Source organism: Delphinapterus leucas, chromosome 11 (assembly GCF_059928025.1).
Source record: "Delphinapterus leucas isolate spDelLeu-1000000601 "Yukka" chromosome 11, BTC_Dleu_Yukka2, whole genome shotgun sequence".
Classification (NCBI taxonomy): domain Eukaryota; kingdom Metazoa; phylum Chordata; class Mammalia; order Artiodactyla; family Monodontidae; genus Delphinapterus; species Delphinapterus leucas.
Genome location: NC_143139.1, coordinates 80,107,347 through 80,119,853, shown reverse-complemented (window position 1 = coordinate 80,119,853; position 12,507 = coordinate 80,107,347). Strand labels below are relative to the sequence as shown.

The window sequence follows — 12,507 nt, the reverse complement described above, 5'->3', positions numbered from 1 at the left end:
AATAGTAATACTCTCAATCCATTTTCTTTGTCTTTGACGCGGATATAGTAGCTATCAAAAAGATGTGTGGAAAACAACCAGGAAAATGTGAAGCACCTTTTCCGTGGCTCAAGTGAAAGATGAAATATAATTATCATTATTGAGTTCAATGAGTTTCATTCACACTATCCAACCTTCTTTCATTCTGGTCACCTTTTCAGAGTTTAAAAATGGAAAATGGGTAATAATAAATGAAGAAATCAAGAAAGTTCATATTTTTCTCGGTTTCCTTAATATACATAAGACAGCTGGTTGTGGAACACTCAAAGCAGAAGGCTCTTGCACGTCAGTCATCAGACAACTGTGCGATGCAATAAACAGAACGATGAGAAAACAGTAAAAGCAGAGGAGAGACAGGGTCTGGAAAAGCCTGCAGTAATCTCTAAAATAACAGTTTCCCTGCATCAACATATATCTGTAGAGCCTAGTCTCTTTACCGTTTAAGTGTGTGCTGTCTGTGAATTACTGAAATGGTTTCCTCTCACCTTTTTATGTATTTTCTCTCCTATTATGTTCTCACCTGTCTTGTCTGGAAAATCCATCAGGCTAACTGTCAGGTAGGTTCTTCTTGATATTTAATGTGATTATTAGGAGTATCCAGAGCAGGAAATGAAGTAAACAGACTGTGAGTGACCTGTGATGAATGAGGAAACTAACCAGAAAAGGCAGATGCTAAATTACGGAGAAACTCTTTGCAGATGCATAAAACTGTAGAAGCCGCAAACTGTAAGCACATGCAGCCATTGTGAACATCTATCGTAAGAACTTAGCCTCAGGGATCACGGCAGCTCTGAACGATAAAGTAGGTTGCCTGCACTGTTCGGTTTTGCTGTGGCTGAAAATACAGCCTGCCCCCAGAGGGCTCAGTTGTCATGGAGCGACCATGAGCAATTCTGCTGTAAACTATCAGCTTTTATAGATTTGGCCAGGTCCAAGAAAAATTCACGACGATGATTTTTGTTTTTTGTTTTTTTGTGGTACGCGGGCCTCTCAACGTTGTGGCCTCTCCCGCTGCGGAGCACAGGCTCCGGACGCGCAGGCTCAGCGGCCATGGCTCACGGGCCCAGCCGCTCCGCGGCATGTGGGATCTTCCCGGACACACAAACCCGTGTCCCCTGCATCGGCAGGCGGACTCTCAACCACTGCGCCACCAGGGAAGCCCCACGATGTTTTTTTTTTAAAGATCTTTTTGATGTGCACCATTTTTAAAGTCTTCATTGCATTTGCTACAATATTGCTTCTGTTTTTATGTTTTGGTTTTTGGGCCACGAGGCATGTGGGATCTTAGCTCCCCGACCAGAGATCAAACCCACACCCCGTGCATTGGAAGGCAAAGTCTTAACCACTGGACCATCAGGGAAGTCCCCACGATGATGTATTTTAAATCCCTGTTTTAAGTACGTATTCAGGCATGCCTTGTGCCTTGAAGAAAGAGAGAGACTAGGAAGAAATGGGGAGAGGTGGCATGTATTTTGTTAATGCTAAACTCATCCTTAGAGTTCAATCTGACATGGCTTAACTCTAGTCAAAAGAATAGTCGTTTGAAATTGCATAGGGGACAGAGCTGTTCATTTCTCCCCTTGGGGTCAGGGAAAGGGCATATTCCTTCACCCACATGAAGTAGCGGAACAAGCTCTTTTTAGATCCTCAAGTGCAAAGCAGATACTTTATAAACCCAAACCATAGCTAAGCCCAGGAGGAGAGACATACATTTAAATTAGAGTGTGTTTGGTATGTGTTTGATGTGTGTGTGTGTGTGTGTGTGTGTGTGTGTGTGTATTGTTTTTAGCTTGAGCTCATTTTTATCTTTCAAGAGAAAGAATTATGTGCTACAGTTGCCAAGGAACACAGACTACTCTAATAGCTTTCTAATTTTACTTTCAGAAGTCTACAGAGCAAATGAAGAAGGTCCCTACTATTATTCTTTCAGTCTCTTATAAAGGAGTCAAATTTATTGATGCAACAAATAAGGTGGGTACTGCACCTCTCTTTGGTTTAGACACCAGATACAGTCCTGAGTAAATGATCTAAAATCCTTTGCTTCCCATCATACCCAACCTCCCCCATTTTAATCACTCCTCACCCCTGACTTTCATGATCCGTAAAACAACTGTATACACACACACACACACACAGGGGGGCACATCGCATTTGGGGGCTTGATCTAGGATTCCTACACATACTTTGCTTTCACTTTTCCTTGGTACCATCCTTAGTAGACTGTGGCCACTCAGTATCTGGCATGTCCCTTTGGATCCAGAGAATACTAAAACAGAAAAAAAAATCATGTCTAGTGTGAAAATGTACCAGTGTCATCATTCCTCCACCAGAGGAAGTGTATGTTACCAGGTGAAGGGCTAGAACATTTGTCTTTTCATTGCTCCGAAGATAGGCCTGTCCTTTCTTTTGATGTATGTAATGAATACCTGACGCAGGGAACCCATGCTCTGGCGTTTACATCATATAATTGCATTTCGTTCTCAACTATTGAGATGGAAGCGAGGGTTCCAACTGTATTGTTTCCTTAAGAGACACAATCAGAAAAGAAGCTCAGGTGGTGCTGTGACTCTGCGGTGACTTTGTGCTCACAGTGGGGACAGCTTGTGGGCCCTGAGGTCGAGTGTAGACATCTGGGTTGCATTTTACTTAGAAAGTGTCCTTTCTTGGCAAAGGTGACAGAGTGCAGGTGCTAGACTAGAAAACTCGGGTATGACCACTCTCACCCTCCATAAATTCAAACCTGACCTGCTCCTCCTCCAAAACCCCCAAATGTCCTGCATTTTCGTCTTACGTCCTTCCAACCAATAAAGTGTAGAAATAGGGGAAATGAGGTGATGCCCATTGGTAAACACCATTTGTTTTCTGGACTGCCTACCTAGTCCTCCCAGCTGGACCCACTCCACTCTGGAGAAAGGAAACAAAAGTCATGAAACAGATGAATTTAAACAATGGAAATTTAGGACCACGGCAGCTGGATTTAGATCCAGGGAAACGTCCCGTGGGCAGTGACCCTTGACCATCTATAATAAACCTGAGCATCTGAATCGACCAGTTCAAAGCCTTCCCAATTTGTTTTCTGTAATGAAGAAGATTGCTATGTCGGTCAGATAAGCCCAAGCTCCCCAAGTCTACTTAGAACCACCTCCCAGGTTTAGAAGCAGTTCTGAAACTCAAGCCGAAAGCTGGTAACTCAGCCTGGTCATGCTAGTTGATGATACCCAAAGCACACTCAGAGTCAGATGCCTTACGTGGAATGATGCTTCAACCCGGCAATATGTCATTGACAGTTACTGCTGTCAGATTACAGTTATGGAAACTCTGATCAGAAAAATCCCAGTTCATTTGCTCTTTTATTTCTTGGAAGCAACTTTAGGTGCTGGTGCACAAACTTCCTTTAGCCCTAGATTATAGTCAGCTGGCTTTAAAAGTTTCAAAACTTTATGGAACTCTGACTGAAGATAGCATTGCTTTCACTGTTATCTAAATTTCAAGAAAGGCTTTGGCATTTGGATTCTTTTTACCTAACCTGGAGCAACTGTCTCTACCCCATTTGCACTTGAAAAACATGAATGGCAATATGTTACTAGCTTATGAGTCTGACACTCTCTTACATTAACAGCCTTAGCAGGCTTGGATCCTGACAGTTTCTGAACAAGTGGTATTTTCCCTGAGAAGTTTCCAGAGTCTTAAGGCTGTCATCCTATGAAGCTGGTGGTATGACTGGGTGCGTCTGTATTAACTGCATCCTCTCTAACCCACTCTCCACCATCAGAGGAAGGAGAGAGCGCTATCGGCTCTGTGGCATTTTGCTTACAGACACATCAAGGGCCGTAGATCTTGATCTCCCAGACTTTGAGGGAATGCTTCTGCTTCAGTCGCCAGTACTTAGATGAGTTATTCATAGATCTCTGCTCACTAATGACTACTCTGGAAATCTAAGCAATGAAAGATATGCAAAAGATAATTGTGTGAATAAAGACACTAAATAAAGAAGGCCCGCGTTTCTTTCAAGCCCTTACAGTGTGGTCCTCAGCCTGTTTTCAGAATCCAGAGTAAAGGCAAAGTGCATATGTTGGTAGCAGGTGGAGCCAGCCTCTCTATGACTGTATGACAACGTGTGCCTGGCTTTTTTAGGAATTTGGGGACATCGACTTCAACACTGGGGCTGCACAGGGTCCCCATCCCAGTGTCCTGTGACGTAGTGACCTACCCCAGTCTAATGGTGGATAGGGAGAGGGTAGGTGACTCGGGGCCGTGGTCTAGGAGTTAGTGTGTGAGAAGCCTAAAGCAGAGAGTTTGTATTAGAAGGTGGAAGAAAGAAACGGTGTAGAGCTGCGTTGGTGGAGTTTGGGGAAGGCTGAGAAACACCGCCAGCCAGGGCTGAAGGCCTGGTTTCAGGGGGGCGCAGAGGAGCCAGTGTTGAAGGGTCGTCCTCAGGTTGTGGTATGAAAGGAACTGTGCTCATCCAGCAGTGTCTGCAGTGGCATCATGCGTGCCACTTGGTCCTGTACAAAGACCAGCTTCTAAATTAATACCCACAGCAGGAAAGGAGCAGATTGATAAACTCCAGGTCCTGCTTTCGGTTTGTACCAGAGATTCCTCCCCTGGGAAGCATCTGGGGGGAACCACTTTGATTTGAAGTGAAGGACTTGTGACGCATAGACATCTGTGAAGACCTCACAGTTTGTGGTGCTTGTGAGCACTAAGCCTGTAGTAAGACACAACCAGAAGTCACAGCTTATTGTTCATGTTTGATGCTTTCTTTTTTTTTCAAATGCTCATCATTTTTTTAAATTAATCTATATTTATTTATTTATTGGCTGCGTTGGGTCTTCGTTGCTGCACACGGGCTTTCTCTAGCTGTGGCGAGCGGGGGCTACTCTTTGTCGCGGTGCACGGACTTCTCATTGCAGTGGCTTCTTTTGTTGCAGAGCACGGGCTCTAGGCACACAGGCTTCAGTAGTTGTGGCACTTGGGCTCAGTAGTTGTGGCTGGCGAGCTCTAGAGCGCAGGCTCAGTAGTTGTGGCGCACAGGCTTAGTTGCTCCGCATTATGTGGGATCTTCCCAGACCAGGGCTCAAACCCGTGTCCCTCGCATTGGCAGGCGGATTCTTAACCACCGCGCCACCAGGGAAGTCCCCTGTACTTTATTGTTAACCGGTCCTCTCCTAACCGCTGCATGTCTGTAACCCTACCCTGGTCAGATAGAGGGGGTGTTCAGCCTGCACTGGACGCATAGAGTAATCGAAGGCCTCAGACCTTCACTAAGTGACTGCCCTGCAGTCACACAGCTAGCTGGTCATGGAGAAGGACTAAAACTTAACTTTCCCACTCCCTGACCTAACGCTTTTTCACTTTCACTCCATGTGACCTTCCACCAGTTCGTTTGACCTGCAGTGGATACTTAATTAGGTGTTAATGACTCTTCCACTCCTTTTAGCCCCATTAGACTGTGTGAAAGATGAACCCTCCAGCAAAGCACTTCTTTCCTTTTACTCTAATATAAAGTACCAGCTTTGGCTGAGTTCATGGGGAAGGGTTAGGTGCCTAGCTGTAAACTTGTAAACCTGTTACCTAGCAACTTGGGAAATGATTTGAATCACTAAACCTGGTAAGAAGGAAGAAGCGGAAAATGATCTTGAATTAAAAATGGAACTTGGATTAGATCTATACTAAAATGTTATAGGTGAATCACACCAGCTTTCTGTAGATCCATAGCCCAGAGGTACGTTAGCGTGGCATTCTGCCAAGAGCGCTACAACTGCTTAGTTCCAGACCCATCTTCAGATCAGCAGGGTCTTCCAAGAGGTGACACCGTCCGCACATCCAGTGCTTGGCTGAGGGTGGGTTGCATTTTGCCTTCCTGCTGTGACCCCCTCCTCAGTCTTCTCATCCAGCTAAATTAGGAACAATGCAGTGCCTGGGTTGGTTTGTTAGTTTGTTTTTAATTTATTTATTTTTGGCTGCGTTGGGTCTTCATTGTCGTGTGTGGGCTTTCTCTAGTTGCGGCGAGCGGGGGCTACTCTTCGTTGCGGTGCGCGGGCTTCTCATTGCGGTGGCTTCTCTTGTTGTGGAGCATGGGCTCTAGGCACTCGGGCTTCAGCAGTCGTGGCACATGGGCTCAGCAGTTGTGGCTCGTGGGCTCTAGAGCGCAGGCTCAGTAGTTGTGGTGCACGGGCTTAGTTGCTCCACAGCATGTGGGATCTCCCCGGACCAGGGCTCGACCCGTGTCCCCTGCATTGGCAGGTGGATTCTAAACCACTGCGCCACCAGGGAAGCCCAGTTTATTTGTTTTGAATGTCAGCTTCAAACAGGGCTTATGCTATTTTTTTAGGCACAGATTAACTTGGAACTTTTGCCTAAACAAGTGCCAGTTGTTTTTTATAGCACATATTTCTAAAAGCTCAGAGTCAAATTAAGACTGTGCTCTTCTCATCTGCACCTCCCTCTCTGCAGGTCTCCTCCAGGTAGCCCTCGACCAGGGCTGCTGCCTCTATGTGGGGGGCGCTCTCTGGATGGGTGCTGCATTGTCTCCCTCATAAAAGGCCTGGCCTGTGGAGGAGACTCAGAGAAGGGCCCTACCTGTCGTAGTCGGGAGTGAGGGAAGCAGGGAGAGGCCAGTTTCTAGGCCCATCACTTCGTTATCACACCCCCTTCTGAGACCGTCTCTGTTAATTGGCTGAACCAAACAAGTCTCTTCTACACCCACCAGCGAGATACCTCTTTAGCTATTTCTCTACATGATGAAAGGCAACAGACAAGAAAAAGAATCACTCCCTGTTGAAGGGTACTGAGCTGCCAAATTTTCTAGCCAAAGAAGCGACAGGGTGACCCCAGTCCTGGCTTGAGCCTTTTAAAAGCCCTAGTCTCCTTAGAACATGCTTAGATTTGGAGGCTCAGCTGCATCAAGGCGTCTACTTAAACTGAGGAACATCACCTGTACCTCATGATGATGTCAGCTTTTAATTTATGGAGGAGCCACTAATGACAGGGTGGAAAGAATGTATCCTTCCTTGACTTCTCCAAGGAGGAGAAAACTGTGCAGTCTTCATTCCATCTCCAGCTGTAGTATCCTTAGTCTTGGAATCATCGTACACATAGAGAACTAGCCTCACTGTTCTGCAGAGGTGGGCAGTACAGACTGATGGCAGTGTCTCAGTGTTACCTAATGCACATTTGTGTGCCCGATGCACAGTGAGGCTAAGCAAACCGAAGGTCAGAGTTTGGAGCAGAGAAAGGTTTACTGCAGGGCCAAGCAAGGAGAACGGGTGGCTTGTGCCCCCAAAATCTCCAAACTCCTCAAAGGGTTTCAGCAAAACATTTTTAAAGGCCAGGTGAGGGAGGGGCGTCCCAGGGTATGTGATCAGCCCGTGCACAGTTTTCTGATTGGTTGATGGTGATCAATCCTTAGGCACTGGAAGGTCTGGGGGCTACATGCTCATGATCATCAGTAGTTAATTTCTTCCTTTTGGTGGTGGTTTTGAGCCTCTGAAAAACTCAGGGAATATGCATGAGATACTATTATTTGGGTACTTCTGAGAGGAGGTACAGCAGAGGACATGAGGGAGGGGTATGTCCTGAGAATGCCGCTGCTCAGTTACATCAGTAGTGAGATCCCAGGTCCTCACCACATTCTAGCACCACGGATATGTTAGGAAGCTCTGTTCAAAATACCTCCCTACACAGTCCATTGCTATGAATTCATTTAAAAGCAAATTTTTAAAGTGCCAATTAGGATGACTGAGTGCCAGTAACATGAGTTATTCTTAACTGATTGTAGAATGTCTGTATTCGCTTGCCTTTCCTCTAGTTTAGACCATGGGAACAGAGGAATTAAAGTTTCAGCAGTGGGAGAGAAGGCTGATTTGGGGACATGCAGCAACGCAGAGGAGGGCAGGCCTCGGAGTTTAAAAGACAGTCCTGGGCTCCTGGAGATTAGAGAAGAGGGGGCCGGTTTCCAGAAAATTGGGAGGGAGGACCCAGAAAGAGGAAAAATGTCTTAGCACTATAGTAAGTTACCATAGACTGGGTTGCTTAAACCATGAATATTTATTTCTCACAGTTTTGGAGGCTGGAAAGTCCAAGATGAAGTCACCAGCAGATTCAGTGTCTGATGAGAGCCCCCATTCCCTGCTTCATAAGTGGCCGTCTTTCTGCTGTGTTCTCACACGGCAGAGAGAGCCAGCTAGCTCTCTTGCCTTGTCTTGTAAAGGCACTAATAGCATTCACGAGAGCTCCACCCTCATGACCTAATCACATCCTAAAGGCCCACCTCCAAGCAGCATCACACTGGGGGGCTAGAATTTCAAGATACAAACTTGGGGAGGATGCAAACATGCGGTTCATAATTAAGAGAGATCCCCAAAGATACACTTTACCTACTTTACAATTTTTCCCTGGGCCACAGTGCTGTCCACACCACTGAAAATTGTCAGGAGTGACATCTTGTGAATTGGCAAGATTCAGGGAATTCAGTGCAATAAAAATCACAGGGCACTTCACTGTTAACACTTTCCCGAGAAGTTGATCAACCTTATGCTAGTAAAAAAGAAAGTCTCAAGAACACAAAATGCCAATTTAGTTAAAAGTTGGAGCCAATGCTCTATTTTCAGTAATAGTGGATCCTGGATAGGTGAGACCAAATCCACAGGCTTCCCGAAGTAATAGCAGCCCCCAATTAAAGTGATGGCGGAGGCTCTCAGCACCTGCTAACGTCATACCTATAAAGACCACGCAGAGCTCATTAATTTTAAATTTAAGACTCACCGAGCTCCTAATTTAGTTTTCTCCTTGGAGAAATGCTATCTGGATGCCAGAAGAGGATCAGCACCTTCTATTTTGAAACTCTGTCTTGCGATAGGATGTTACTTGTTTATGGGATTCTGATTTCAATTTGAGTTATTTCTGACAGCACTGCATGTAGCGTCAACATACAGGGTCACTGTGAAGAACGTCTTAATTTAATTTTCTTTTATGTGTTAATTCTGTAATTGCTTACCAACCACATAGCTCAGTAGAGTGAGGGGCGTGAAGTATTTGCTGGGGGCGCTGGCAGGAAAGGGCATTTTGTAAGCAATTTTAGGCATTGATGAGTATACACAGAGCATTACATTCGCTCAGGTTACTTAAGACTGTGCAGTTACAAAGTAATTAGGGTAACTAAAGCATTGAGGGTTTTAGATCTATGACAACTGCACAAACATAAACGGGATATTGTGAGGTTAAGAAATGTTTGCATGATTATGTGAAATATTTTGCTTCTGAAATACATCAGTGTATCAAAAGAAATTTCTGGCTGGGTTGGCAGCCCAGGTGATGCTCCTTGGTTATTTTGTGCTTCGGGATAATGGTACTTAAACCTTTCCTCGGTTACCTCCCACCGATTATTCTTAGAGGCAGGTTGGGATAAGGGGGCTGGCAGGGAGATGGCATGAAAAAGCGCTAGCCGAGAGAAAAAATTAAATTATGTTCAACCAGTGAGAGAGAGGTGGGGCTGAGAGGTATTGCAACGTAACCTCAGGCGCAGTTCCACTACCTGCCCTGCACACCTTACACTGAGTACTGGTTTCGCCACCTGTGAGCTGATGATGAGGGGTACCACAGCACCGCTCATAATGATACACAGCGGGTATAGTTAGCAAAGCGTTGTCATCCACGGGGCGCTGCACCTAGCATGCAGCGTGGTGTTTCCCTCATCCCGCCCTTACACCTTAGTCTCCACGGAGTCTTCATGAGAGAGCGCCTTGACGCACCCTCGCCTACCTGCCTTGGCTCTGGGGAGCTAGGGGCCAGGCACAAGACAACAGGTAAAAGAGGGTGAGGGATCAGCCTCCCGGCAGGCAGAACAACATGGCAGGTGATCCTTTCCAGACAGGGTTAGCAGGAGGCGGTGCTGACTCTACATGGAAAATGGAAACAGTGAAATGCTTAGTAGTTACTATTTTTTTTAAAGTGTCTGCCACCCAGACTGCTTCTGCACGCAGCACCGTGTGAGAACTGCTGCTCCAGGACAGGACTATTTTAGGTTGTTTTTAATTAAACGAAAGCATTCCTTCCAGACCTGGTGTACCTTTGCCCACGGATAGTGTGTTGAATCACTTTGAATGTTGCTGCTCTAGAACATTCTAGGACGAGGGAAAGCAACTGCTTCCCAGATCATTTGCCTTGGTTCTAAAATATGCTGGTTTGCAGAGGAAAACAACGGTCGTTTGTGTCATTTCTTCCAGAACATAATCGCCGAACATGAAATTCGTAATATCTCCTGTGCTGCCCAGGACCCAGAAGACCTCTCAACATTCGCTTATATCACAAAAGATTTGAAGTCCAATCACCACTACTGTCACGTGTTTACTGCCTTCGATGTGGTGAGTAGCTACCCTCTTTGGACAAACTAAATATTTCCCTGAATATACCTGGACTTTATTGAAAGCCCAGCTTGCAATTTAGATGCTTGGCTTGTTTACCAAGTTTTAAGGTATACCTGGTGTAAGGTATCTTGCAGACTCAGCTTTTCTGAGTTTTTTCTGTATTTTCGTTCATTCATTAAATTTAGAACTCCACTTCTATCCAGTATCTGAAATGTCATTGCTCAGTTACTAACCTCACTTTTCATATCAGACGAGTTCCTTTCTTTCTCTGGTTCCAAAATATAGTAAATGTCTTCCAGCCTTTCTGTTCCTTTGCTATGTCTGTTGGTTTCTTTGGTAGCCATTTCTAAGTAGTAGGGCATGATAGTCTAGGTTTGTTTGGAGGAAAAATAAATTCAGTGCCTCATACAATATTTGTGGTTTTCTATATTGAATAGTAGTTAAATTAGACATTTATAAATAATAATTGGGAACAGCAAGGTTTGGTTCATTTGAATATGGCCCGTATTCAGAGGTTAGTCTTGTAATGACGTCCTTATGGTGTTACACACCTATAGTCCTATTTGTCATTAAGTCTAAAAACTAGCCCATATATTACAAGCTTGGAAAATGGAAGCAATTCTAGAAAATAACAAGTATTCCTTCTTGTACCTTCAGGATGGTACAAATTGCTCGAGGATAACTCTATTTTAGTACATTGGGCATTCTAAATTTGAAGCAGACAGAACAGAGACAGCTACAACCATGAAATAATTTGTAATCAGAAGAATTCTAAAATGTCACTTTAATTTGACAATTCTTCTCTGCTCAAGTTTTGAAATACACAGGTTTAAAGAATTACACAGAAATTGCAGTATAATATATTCTTGAGAGGCCAGCCCACAGTTCAATGTCATGGGTAAGACTGCTTGAAGCAATCATTTTTAGTTCTGACAAACTCCCACGGACCAAGGACCACAGTAACCCAGTATTTACCCCATCCTAAGGGATGTTAGGCTCGTGCCCAGAACGTTGTATCAGGCTGTGTGTGGCCCATCCCTTTCAAGTTTTGAAGATTGAAAACAGGAAAGAATGCTATGTGCCTTTAATTTTTTTTTCTATTTTGAGAGGCATGAGGAGAATAATATACAGGTGGTCTGTGTTAACAGTAAGGACTGCAAAGCCAAACCCTCAAAGGCTGCTCTAGATATCTCTGGATGCGTTTGTTTGCATGGGATCAACAGTGTTGATTAAAGCCATGTCAGCATTAGGTTTCTGGTGCCTTAGACATAACTTGCCATTCTTGTGAAATGCAATTGTTTCTTTTTTTAAGCATTTTTTAAAAAATATTTATTTATTTGGTTGCACCAGGTCTTAGTTGTGGCAGGTGGGCTCCTTAGTTGCGGCATGCAGGCTTCTTAGTTGCAGCATGCATGTGGGATCTAGTTCCCTGACCAGGGATCAAACTCGGGCCCCCTGCATTGGGAGCTCGGAGTCCCAACCACTGCACCACCAGGGAAGTCCCGCAATTGTTTCTTAAAACAGCAAAATTCCATTCTATCCACATACATTTTGGCTTGCATGATACACCTTTCTCTGGGATTTGCCTTGCTGTCATAGAAAGAACAGACTGCTGAGAGTTCACATCCCAACTTGCTGCCTGCTCCCTGGTCTTAGACGAGTTGCAGGACTTTTCTGAGTCCTGATTTCCTTTGTCTATAAAATAGGCACGGGGATTGTACCTTACAGGTTTTCTTTGGGATTGGAATGAAGGAACGTATGTAGAGCGTTCATAAATAATGCGTGTTCAGTGTTTGCTTCCCCCGCACCACCTCTTCTCTCTCCTTGCCTGCTGACCTCACAGTTCACAGCCTGGACTTTTTCTGCTAAAAGACATAAGATAGATTTTCTAGAAGTGTACTTGTGGTCCGAAGTTTTCCCACTGCCCTTGTGAAAGAATTGAAAAAAATAGAAGAAAAAATAAATAAAATAGAAACAATCGAAAGAAAGCATAGATTCTGTAGGCCTTCTATTGGTATATTGCATCTATATAGCGTTTTCATTGAATGTCAACATTAGTATTCCAGTATTGTCAGGATGAATTCCACCCTTCCCTTGGGTA

General features: G+C 44.6%; 1 protein-coding gene across 1 annotated transcript in view; it reads left to right on the top strand.

Annotated features, from left to right (window-relative positions):
* ANKS1B (ankyrin repeat and sterile alpha motif domain containing 1B) overlaps positions 1 to 12,507 on the top strand; it is an 82,937-nt gene that overhangs the window by 43,680 nt on the left and 26,750 nt on the right. Inside the window, exons 5-7 of the mRNA XM_022599860.3 lie at positions 585 to 596; positions 1,924 to 2,010; positions 10,266 to 10,403. Coding sequence (XP_022455568.1) covers positions 585 to 596; positions 1,924 to 2,010; positions 10,266 to 10,403 — 237 coding nt within the window. The remainder of the gene's footprint in view (positions 1 to 584; positions 597 to 1,923; positions 2,011 to 10,265; positions 10,404 to 12,507) is intronic.